The sequence below is a fragment of the Dendrobates tinctorius genome, unplaced genomic scaffold, assembly GCF_039654945.1.
Source record: "Dendrobates tinctorius isolate UK_male_01 unplaced genomic scaffold, ASM3965494v1 ptg000127l, whole genome shotgun sequence".
Lineage (NCBI taxonomy): Eukaryota > Metazoa > Chordata > Amphibia > Anura > Dendrobatidae > Dendrobates > Dendrobates tinctorius.
This window is the reverse complement of record NW_027361795.1, coordinates 1,992,092-2,004,272: the sequence shown is the minus strand read 5'-3', so window position 1 is coordinate 2,004,272 and position 12,181 is coordinate 1,992,092. Positions and strand designations below refer to the sequence as shown.

The 12,181-nt window shown below is 47.7% G+C and overlaps 1 protein-coding gene across 1 annotated transcript in view; it reads left to right on the top strand.

The window, feature by feature from the left end:
* The window catches only part of TBC1D22B (TBC1 domain family member 22B), a 64,062-nt gene that overhangs the window by 29,285 nt on the left and 22,596 nt on the right, over positions 1-12,181 (top strand). Inside the window, exon 9 of the mRNA XM_073542430.1 lies at positions 2,797-2,903. Coding sequence (XP_073398531.1) covers positions 2,797-2,903 — 107 coding nt within the window. The remainder of the gene's footprint in view (positions 1-2,796; positions 2,904-12,181) is intronic.

Below are 12,181 nucleotides of genomic sequence, written 5' to 3'. Positions count from 1 at the left end.
GTGCAAGGATCATGGTCGATCCCCTCTGGTATTCTCCATTCCGGCCATATTGGAATTCCTTCAATCCGGATTCAAGTCAGGACTCACGCTTAGCTCGCTCAAGGGCCAAATTCCAGCCTTGTCAGTGCTTTTCCAACGCAAAATTGCCACCAAACTTCAGGTCAAGACGTTCATTCAGGGCGTCTCCCATGTAGCGCCTCCTTATAGAAGGCCATTGGAATCATGGGACCTTAATCTGGTTCTCGGGGCCTTACAAGAGGCTCCTTTCGAACCGCTGCAGGACGTGTCACTCTCTTGGAAGGTGGTCTTTCTTGTGGCAATTACGTCAATTAGACGAGTTTCGGAATTGGCGGCCCTGTCCTGCCGTTCTCTGTTTTTGAATTTTCATCAGGTCAAGGCAGTTCTCAGGACGTCCCCGTCCTTCCTGCCCAAGGTCGTCTCCTCTTTCCATCTCAACGAGGAAATCGTTTTGCCTTCCTTTTGTCCGGCGCCAGTCCATAACTTTGAGAAAGGCCCTCCACACCCTGGATGTGGTTAGGGCTCTGAGATGGTACATCTCGCAGACGGCTCCCTTCCGCAAGTCAAATGTCCTGTTCATACTTCCTGAGGGCATAGGAAGGGTCTAGCCGCTTCAAAAGAAACGCTAGCCAGGTGGATTCGCTTGGCAATTCAGGAATCCTACCGTGTCAGGAACGCGCCTGTCCCAGCAGGGATTAAGGCGCATTCTACCCGGTCAGTGGGCGCCTCTTGGCCTTTTAGCACCAGGCCTCGGCAGAACAGGTCTGCAAGGCTGCGACTTCGTCCAGTCTGCATACTTTTACCAAACATTATCAAATTCATTCTCAGGCCTCTGCGGATGCAGCTCTTGGCAGACGCATCCTGCAATCGGCAGTACCTCAGCATTGACTCAGTGGTACATGGGGTATTAGCAGATGTATGCTCCCCACCCAGGGACTGCTTTAGGACGTCCCACGGTCTCTGTGTCCCCCAATGAGGCGTAGGAGAAATAGGGATTTTTGTGTACTCACCGTAAAATCCTTTTCTCCGAGCCATTCATTGGGGGACACAGCACCCACCCTGTTTAGCCTACTGACTCATTGTAGCATTCTTAGGTTGTGACATAGTTATCGTTATTGTTGACTGTTTAAGCTCCTACTGCTTTTTTCACTGAACTGGAGAAATCTCATCCAGCGAGAGGGTGTATACTGCAGGGGAGGAGTTAACTTTTTTTCTGGTTTACTTAGTGTCCTCCTAGTGGCAAGCAGCATAACACCCACGGTCTCTGTATCCCCCAATGAATGGCTCGGAGAAAAGGATTTTACGGTGAGTACACAAAAATCCCTATTTTTTGGACTATAAGACGCACCGGACCATAAGACCCATCTAGGTTTTAGAGGAGGAAATTAGGGAAGGAAATTGAAGCAAAAAATGTGGTCAATTCTGTACTTAATATCCCCTATCCTGGTAAATATGGTCCATTCGTCCCCATCCAGATACACATGGCCTCCTCATACCTATCCTGGTATGCATGTTTCCCTCATCCCTATCCTGGTGTGCATGGCCCCCTTATCCCTATCCTGGTATGCATGGCCCTCATCCCCATCCTGGTATGCATGCCTCCTCATCCCTAGCCTGGTATGCATGTCTCCTTTATCTCCAGCCTGGTAGACATGGCCCCCTCATCCCTATCCTGGAAGGAATGATCAACCTCATCCCTATCATGGTATGCATGGCCCCATCCTTAACCTGGTATGATTGGTCCCCATCATGGTCATGGTATGCATGGCCCCATCCTTATCCTGGTATGATTGGCTCCCACCCCTATGCTGGTATGATTGGCCTCATCAGAAGACATTGAAAAAAAACAAATCATTACACTTACATTCCAGGTGATCCCTCGCAGCATCTTGTCTCGGCGTGCAGAGCAGTGAGTATTCCGGCAGCTGTCCTTCGGGTTGTAAGCAGCGCATTTTTTTTTTTAAGTTTTCTGATGGGGCCAATCATACCAGGATGCTATTAAAGAGAGAGAGAAATGAATATTTATTGCTCTCCACGCGCATGGGCGTGGAATGCAGTGAATATTCATTTCGCTTTAGCAGCGGTCACAGAAGTTGACCACAGCAGCCAACTCCTGTCTCTGTGACCCGCTGCTTTGCCGCTCCCTCACCTCCCGACCAAAGCCAGAGCTTGTACATCCGGACTAAAAGACGCACCCCCCATTTGGGAGGAAAAAGTGCACCTTATTGTCCGAAGAATGCGAGCTTTTTTTTTTTTCTTGCTGAAATGCATGCATTTTTTTCCTAAAAATAAATTTTGCATTGCGATTTTATTAAAATTGTTAAACCAGTTAGCTTCCATAGCCTTTATGTATCACATTTTATAGCAGACTGCAGAATGAGTTAGCAGTGAGCTTTTCTGATGAAATTCTTTCCTTATCAGCTGATTAAATGTTGTCATAAATCTGGTAGGAAGAAAGCTGAAAAGGACAAACATAAGGCTTGCATACCCTGCCATCAGCATAAGCTCAGCTACAGACTCGCTCATTCTACAGCCTGCTGTGTATAGTCATACATAGAGGCTGTATATGCTAACTAGAGCTAAATTTTTAATAAAATCCTTTGGCAAAAATTATTTTTAGCTGAAAATGCATGCATTTAAGTAAACGAAAAAGTGGCCCAGAATATGCCAATGTACTTTAAAGTAATACTTAGCTGCCTCTGTTTTTAGCCCCTTGCCGCAAATTTATTAGAAACGTAATGAACTAAATCTTTTTTTTTTTCTCGTTCATGGTTATAGAAGATGATGTAGAAAACTTCGATGTAGGTACGCTGTCACCAGAAACGCTGAAGAACATTGAAGCAGATAGTTTCTGGTCAATGAGTAAATTACTAGATGGCATTCAGGTATGATGGGTGTATCTCTTGTCCATAACCATTAGTGCATTGCCTTTCTTTGTTAATTCTTAATACATCTGTAATGGAAATCTGTCAGCAGGCTTTTTTCTATGTAATCTAAGACCTGTATGAAGTAGGGGCAGAGAGGCTGATTCCAGTGATGTCACTGGGCTGCTTCAATTTTGATAGAATCCCTTTTTTTTTCTCTTTTGTAGATGTAACAGTGGTAAGAATGCTGAGCTCTTATAACCTCGCCAACACTCCTGATTAGCATCTTCTTCAGCATGCTGACAGTAGATTAGTGGTGGGGGCGGGGTTACTCAAATTAGTCTGACTGGTCTGCACATGAGACCTAGTCAGGCAGGAATCATCCGCTGATAAAACACTGATTGTACTGGAACTACAAGCTGCAAATCAAGCGACATATCCCTGAAATCAGGCTCTCTGCTTTTACTATTATGTTGCTTTCAGATTAAATAGCAAGACCTGCTGATGGATTCCCTCTAGTTTAAGGAATTTCAACCTTTATCATTTCCTGCCTGCTGTTTTGATAAAGATTTATTTTCTACTTTTAAAATGTTCAAAGTTCACTTTTCTTGTCGTAACATAAATTCACCATGCATTATTGCAAGAATTGTACAATATCACATGTGCATATTTTCATTATTATCATTATTATTATTAAAGGGGGGGGGGTGGATCGAGTTTTGTTTTTTTTAATTTTCTTTTTACTTTTATCTTTAACTTTATTTTCACAACTGTATTGCAGTATGTAGATAAAATGACATTCTCCACAGGATGGGTTTCATGGGACAGATATGGCAGCCTTGGGAGCCTTCAGCAGCCCCCGGTTGCCATGACAAACTATCATTTCCCCGTGATATCATTGTGGGGGTCAATAGGAGCCAGTGACAGCACTATTTAAATGCTGCTGTCAAAGATTTGCAGCGCGTTTTAAATAAGCAGCAGTGACAGTTCTCTCCAGTCGCTGCTGTTATATCTAGTATGTAAAGCAACCAACATCTCTTAGGTATGAAATGAGCTCAGCTCTTGAGCCCCCTGCCTAAGATGGGGAATCAACTTGTGACATACTATTAGTTCACATGTTGGGAAGGCGTTAAAGGGGTTTTAGCTTTTCTTATTGGGTTGTGCCAAGCAGCTTCACTGGCTACAGTGGTCTCCTGATGAACTCTGGAAGAAGAAGCCAGGAGACCGGCATGGGACACCGACATCAGTACAGTGAAGCACCTGGTCCAGTAGGTGAGTATAAGTTTTTTTGTAAGCAGTGAACAACCCCTTTAAGTAAATGGGGAAGGGGTCAAGTTTTTATTTGAAAATAAATATTAATTTTAACAAAAAATTCTGATCACGAGCCCCTAGTAGGGTTGTCTAATAATCCATTAAGTTCTAGGTTGTATAAGAGTAATAGCATGGGGAGGCCGGGGACGTGACTCAGTCTCCCTGGTTTTCTGATGCTCCTTCAGTAGCCGATGCCAAGCTTAGGGTATGTGCACATGTTCAGGATTTGTAGCAGAAAATTCTGCTGCAAATCCTGATGTGTTGGTAGGGGAAAATATTTTTTGCATCATATTTACACGGGTTTTTTATATGCGTGTTTGATGCTGATTTTTCCCCAGTCATTAGTACGGGTAAAATCTGCTGCAAAAAGGCTGCAACAATTGACATGCTTTAAGTCTGGTGAAAATCTGCAAGAAAAAAAATCAAAAACGGGTGTACGAGATTTTAGGTATCCCATTCATTTTAACGGTAACTAGGAAATCCTTCATTTTTTTTTTTTTTTTAAACAAAACTGCATGGCAAAAACGTGACAAAAATACAACTATTCATAAACCCTTATAGTAAGAGCCAAATCTGATATGAGATTTGTGAGCAGGAGGGGGCAAAATTGCTGATGTCCTGAGATCCATGGATAGCCAAGAAACATCCAGACAAGAAATATATGATAAAAGGTACAGTACAGACCAAAAGTTTGGGCACACCTTCTCAGTGAAAGAGTTTTCTTCATTTTCATGACTATGAAAATTGTAGATTCACTCTGAAGGCATCAAAACTATGAATTAACACATGTGGAATTATATAATTAACAAAAAAGTGTGAAAAAAAACCCTGAAAACATGGATTTTTGGTTCTTACCGTAAAATCTCTTTCTTGGAGCCTTCATTGGGGGACACAGAAGACCATGGGTGTATGCTGCTGCTGCAAGGAGGCTGACACTATGCAAAAACAATAAAATTAGCTCCTCCCCGGCAGTATACACCCACCGACAGGCACCAAGCACCTCAGTTGGTGAAAAAGCAGTAGGAGAAGCAACGAGAAAAAACTCGAACCATATGTACCAACCCAACAAGGGACTCTAAGACCCAACACGGTACAACTGAAACAGGGAGGGTGCTGTGTCCCCCAATGAAGGCTCCAAGAAAGAGATTTTACGGTAAGAACCAAAAATCCATCTTTCTTTATCGCCTTATTGGGGGACACAGAAGACCATGGGACGTCCTAAAGCAGTCCCAAGGGTGGGAACAGCAAAAAGGGACGAAAGTAACCGAAAGGCTCAGGTCGGCCGGTGAGCCACCGCCGCCTGCAGAACCTTCCTACCAACCACAGCATCAGACGAGGCCTGGGTATGAACCCTGTAGAACCTCGTGAAGGTGTGCAAAGATGACCAGGTTGCAGCCTTGTAAATTTGCATGGCCGAGGCCTGGTGACGAGCAGCCCACGAAGCCGCCACAGCCCGGGTGGAATGAGCTCTTGCTCCCGGAGGGAGCCGCTTTTCCTGAAGATGATACGCTTCCAGAATGGTAGAGCGAATCCAGCGAGCGATCGTGGATTTGGAAGCCGGAAGGCCCTTCTGGCGACCTTCAGAGATGATTAGCAAGGAATCGGACAGACGAAAGGAAGAGGTCCTGGCAAGATAGACACGCAGGGCTCTAACTACGTCCAGTTTGTGGAGAGACTTCTCAAGAGGATGAGATGGAGCCGGACAAAAAGAAGGAAGGATGATATCCTCATTGATATGGAAAGCGGAAACCACCTTTGGAAGAAAAGAAGGAACGGGCCTGAGGACGGCTTTGTCCTGATGGAGAATGAGGTAAGGGGAAGGACATGACAAGGCCGCTAATTCAGAAACTCTTCTGATGGAGGAAATGGCGATCAAAAAGGTGACCTTCCAAGAGAGAAGGGACAAAGGAATGTCCTGGAGAGGCTCGAACGGCGCCTTCTGGAGCGCGCTAAGAACGAGGTTGAGATCTCACGGGTCTATTGGCGAATGATGAGGGGGAGCCACGTGGGAAACCCCTTGTAGAAAGGTCTTGACCTGTGGTAGAGAAGCTAGCTCTCTTTGGAAGAGGATAGAGAGAGCGGAAACCTGACCCTTGAGCGTACTGAGGGACAGACCCGCGTCTAACCCAGCTTGAAGAAACCCTAGGATAGACGGGATAGAAAACGACATTGGGAAGACTCTTCTATCATCGCACCAACGGAAAAAAGCCTTCCAGTACCTATAGTAAATGCGGGAAGAGGCTGGTTTCCTGGCTCTGATCAGAGTTTGAATAACTTGACTGGACAGACCTGATTCCTTTAGAATTGCGGTCTCAATGGCCATGCCGTCAAACTCAGAGACTGAGAATTCTCGTGGTAAAGGGGGCCTTGCGAGAGAAGGTCTGGACTGTCCGGAAGCCTCCAGGGAACGTCCGCGAGCATGTTGACCAGTTCCGCGTACCAAGGCCGTCTTGGCCAATCTGGAGTAACTAGAATCACTGGTACGCCTTCCGATTTTATCTTTTTGACCACCCGAGGGATCAATGCCAGAGGCGGGAACAGATACGGAAGTTGAAACTGGGACCACGGAGTCACCAGTGCGTCGCATGCGACGGCTAGAGGGTCCCTGGACCTGGCTACGAACTGCGGCACCTTGTGGTTCATCCGAGATGCCATGAGATCGACATCCGGGGTGCCCCAACGGTCGCATATCTGAGAGAAAACCGCGGGGTGCAGGGACCATTCGCCGGACGCTAGGCCCTGGCGACTCAGAAAGTCGGCTGCCCAATTTTCCACCCCTGGAATATGGACGGCGGAGATTGTCGGAACGTAACGTTCTGCCCAGCGGAATATCTTGGCCACTTCTGACATTACCTGTTTGCTGCGCGTGCCCCCCTGATGGTTTATGTACGCCACGGCCGTGGCGTTGTCCGACTGAATGCGGACCGGCTTGCCGGAGAGAAGGGGCTGCCAGTGAAGAAGGGCCAGGAAAATCGCCCTGATCTCCAAAAGATTGATTGGAAGGAGAGACTCCTGTGGCTTCCAGCGTCCCTGGGCCGCTTTCTGATGGAACACGGCTCCCCATCCTAGAAGGCTCGCATCGGTGGTGATGATTTGCCACTGAGGCGGAAGGAAGGACCTCCCTTGGAGAACTGACGCTGGCCGTAGCCACCAAGTGAGAGACTGCCTCACTCTGAGAGGAAGCCGAATAGGACGGTCCAAGGACATCGTGGTCTTGTCCCAGGCTGAAAGCAGAGACAGCTGGAGAGGGCGAAGGTGATACTGCGCAAAGGGCACTGCCTCCATGGAGGCCACCATCTTCCCCAGGACCTTCATGCCGAACCGAATGGGAATGGGAGCAGGCCTCTTGAGAGTTCTGATGCCCTTGGACAGAGTTGTAAATTTTTCCTTTGGAAGAAAAACACGGGCTAGCTCCGTGTCGAATTCCATACCCAGAAAGGTCAGACGCTGGGTGGGGACCAGAATGGACTTCTCCTTGTTGACTAGCCAACCTAGGCGGCTGAGAGTGTCCAGGGTTATCTGAAGGCTCCGGAGACAGTCCTGGCGGGACGAACCCTTGATCAAAAGATCGTCCAGATAAGGGATGATGAGGATCCCTCTGGAGCGAAGGATGGCCATGACAGTCGCCATCACCTTCGTGAAAACCCGGGGCGCTGAAGCCAGGCCGAAAGGAAGAGCTGTGAACTGAAAGTGGTCTCCCTGAAACGCAAATCGAAGATACTTCTGATGTTGCACACATATTGGAATGTGGAGATAGGCATCCCGAATGTCCACCGAGCAGAGAAATTCCCCGGGCTCCATGGAAGCAATCACCGACCGAAGAGACTCCATCCTGAAATGAAGAATCTTCACGTGGCGATTGAGCAATTTGAGGTCCAGAATAGGACGAAGAGAGCCGTCTTTCTTCGGGACTACAAAGAGATTGGAGTAGAACCCGGAAAACCGTTCGTCTGAGGGAACGGGAACAATGACTCCGGCGGAAAGAAGGGAGGAAATGGCCTGCAGAAAACCCGGAATCTGGGCCCGCTGTCGCGGAGGCCGAGACCGGAAAAACCGTCTGTTCGGGAGTGAAGCAAATTCGATTTTGGAACCGGATGCGACGAGTTCTCTGACCCAAGCGTCGTCTACAACGGACAGCCAAGCATCCGCGAAAAAGGAAAGTGCCGCCCACCCTGGAAGAACTTCCAGGTGGGGGTGACCCGTCACTTAGACGAAAATCTGCCGGAATTGGCTCCTGCAGATCTGGAATATTGTCCTCTAGATCTCCAGCGAGGAGCGGGTTTGTAGGAAGGTTTCCTCTGATCCCGCTCCCTGGTGGCAGGCGGCCGATCCTGTTGAGTGGCTCTCTCCGTGGCAGAGAAGGGACGAAAAGGCCTGAATGGTCGAAACCCCCTTCTGTTGAAGGGACGTTTTGGTCGAGACTGGGGAAGCGAAGTACTTTTGCCTCCAGTGGCATCGGAAATTATCTGATCCAGCTTTGCTCCAAAGAGCCTAGAGCCATGGAATGGCAGATTGGTAAGCGACTTTTTCGAAGTAGTGTCCGCATTCCATGACTTTAGCCAAAGGACTCGGCGTACAGCTACTATGTTGCTGTTAGCCCTTGCTACGCAGCCGGCCGCGTCCAAGGAGGCGGCCAAAAGGTATTTTCCCGCCTGGTTAATCTGATCTGCAAGATCTGCCAATTCGTCTTGAGGAGCTGACGCTAAGATGCCTCTGCGAAGGATTTTTGCCCAAGCGGAAATGACCTTCGCCACCCAGGCGGATGCGAAAATAGGGCAGAGAGAGGCGCCAGATGCCTCAAAGATAGACTTTAGCCAGAGATTCAATCTGCCTGTCAGTAGGATCTTTGAGCGATGCCCCGTCTGGCAGAGAGAGCACCGTTTTAGAGGCTATCCGGGATACTGGAGGATCCACCTCTGGAGCCTTGGACCACTTTGAGAGCAGTTCTGCGTCAAAGGGGTACAGAACGTCCAAATACTTGCGGCCTGAGAAACGTTGCTCAGGGCGCTCCCAGTGTTTGGCTAAGGTAGTATCGAAATCGTTGTGTTTGGGAAAGGTTCGGGACGGAGGTCTGGCTCGTCTAAGGACAACCGAACTTTCCTGAGCTGGAGCCTCATCCTGTTTAAGTTTTAGTGTTTGGAAGATAGCTGCAAGAAGACTATCGACCATGTCCCGCGTTTTAGAAACGCTGTTCCCCTCTGAGCTAGCTTCCGAATGAGAATCATCGCCTGACTGAAGGCTGCCATCCGAGGAAGGAGAAGGAGGCCTGGGAGCGGAAGGGCCCTGCGAGCTCGAGGACGAAGTGGACAGAGCCCTCTTCCTAGAAGACCTTCCCTGTCTGTCTCTCTGAAGGTCGCGGTCAGGTGCGGACGACTCACCCCGAGAGGTGGTCGGGGCAGAGGTGGCTGAGGATAGCTGAGGTAATCGTTCTAAAACCTGGACCAGCGACTGATACTTTTGTCAAGTCAGAAACAGACTGTGACATTGTAACGGCCCACTCCGGGGGGAGAGAGGAGGGAAGAGCGCCCTCCGCCCGGGACTCTGTGCGTTCCTGAGATGCTGACATATTGGAAGGACTGCAGGGGGGGCAGAATGGAGACGACTGACCCGATGCCCACTTCTTTTTACAGCGTGCACAGGCGTAATAGATAGCGGTGGGCCTGAAGCAGAGATCCCCTGAAGGGTTGGGCATAAGTAAACTGCACTGAATGGCCGCAGGAATTAAGGAATAACTGCCGAGGAGAGCTAATCTTTGCCTCAGAGCAGAGCCTACCGAGATTCTGTGAGCAGCAGAAAACGCTGAAGTGTCCCCCAAACAGCGCAGGAAGGAGTGAAAAACCAGGAAATCCTTGTGCTGGAGGCTGGGGGCGGAGCTTAGCGGCCGCTCCATGACTGGTTAACAGCGAAGGAGAGGGCATGGCCGAAGGAGGAGGCTGGCATATCAAACGAAAAGGAGCCCTGTGATGGGCTAGTAAAGGCGCGCTGAAAAGAGCGCGCTCAGGAAGGGAGGAGGGAGCACAGCGATGAGGAGACTGTGAGGGAAAGTGAAAGTGAAGACGCCGCAGCCCCATGCCAGCGCCGACATAACGGAGCTGATCTGACAGTGGCCCTGGGAAGTCTGCCTCCCCTGCTTGTGACGCTGTGTGGTGAGTGGGGGAATCCCCAGTGTCTCCCTGGGAGTGAGAAGCAAGCGGCGTGAGCGTGCGGCAGGCAGAGAGGGCGGGAAATTCAAATAATTGTGGACCTGAAATCACAAAGGTCCAACTTCTGCCATTCACGGAGCTTATGCGGGGCCGGAGGGAACGAACAGGCACTTACCTGACGTCCCTGAAGAGGATGACCACAGGGGCCCACGGGGAAACGGCAGGCCGCTGGGGGGAAGGGAGTCCTCTGTACCCGCATCCTGCAGAAGACGGCTTGAGACACCTGCGATCGCCGTCTTCCTCTCAGCCCTGTCCCGAGAGAGGGGTGAGGAGGGGGATTCGGCAAGGACCAGCCACCTGTCCACAACCCTTATCACCGGAAGGCGATAGGGAAAAGTCCTGCCTGCGGTACTGAGAGTTGCGATGTGGGTGACACCACACTGCTCGCTCAGCCGCATGATATGGGAAATCAGGGTGACAACTACACCCTGTTTCCCGATGGAAAATAACCTAAAAGACAAAAGAGGGAAAAATTAAAAAGTTCAGACTAAACCTGAAAAGAAAAATGCGGATCTGGGGAGATCCCGGTCCGCCTCCTACAGACACTAAGCACAAACTGAGGTGCTTGGTGCCTGTCGGTGGGTGTATACTGCCGGGGAGGAGCTAATTTTATTGTTTTTGCATAGTGTCAGCCTCCTAGCAGCAGCAGCATACACCCATGGTCTTCTGTGTCCCCCAATAAGGCGATAAAGAAATATGTCTTATATTCTAGGTTCTTCAAAGTAGCCACCTTTTGCTTTGATTACTGCTTTGCACACTCTTGGCATTCTCTTGATGAGCTTCAAGAGGTAGTCACCGGAAATGGTTTTCACTTCACAGTTGTGCCCTGTCAGGTTTAATAAGTGGGATTTCTTGCCTTATAAATGGGGTTGGGACCATCAGTTGTGTTGTGCAGAAGTCTGGTGGATACACAGCTGATAGTCCTACTGAATAGACTGTTAGCTGCTTTTTTCTTGCCATAATACAAATTCTAATATATAATTCCACATGTGTTAATTCATAGTTTTGATGCCTTCAGAGTGAACCTACAATTTTCATAGTCATGAAAATAAAGAAAACTCTTTGAATGAGAAGGTGTGTCCAAACTTTTGGTCTGTACTGTATATCTTTATTCAATAAACTGACAAAAAGTGGTACTATAAGGAGATTGTGCATGTATCAGAACCAAATATATATGCTTAACATTAAAAGAGGAAGACATTAATTATATATAAAAGAAAACAATATTACAAAATGGAGGATTAAAGGTAATAGTGATGTGGTATGATCAAAAATTACATAAAATGAAATAAAATTATATGTGTGAATATCATAAAGAATCATCAAGAATAGCACAAAAAAACTTTTTTACTATTTAGAAATAAAAATTATATATGTTAAATTATTCCATGCAAGTGTATACACATAAAAATGATAGTAAGAAATAAAAAATAAATAGTTAACAGGAAGGAACCTGACAAAGGAACTTGCATCCGAAACGTGCGTCGGAGTGTGTGGGCTGTCAAGACCTGGTGGTTCTTAAAGGTATACCCTTTTAATTTCACCATGATGTCACTTTAGCACTGTGCACTTTTAGTGTGTTATTGAGGTGTTCTGTTTATTCTGACACTTATGCACCTTAGTATTTTCCTTCACTTTGGTCCTGATCTGTTCACAATATCCTTATAGTACCACTTTTTGTCAATTTATTGAATAAAGATATACAGTTGGGTCCATATATATTTGGACAGAGACAACATTTTTCTAATTTTGGTTCTAGACATTACCACAATGAACAAAACAATT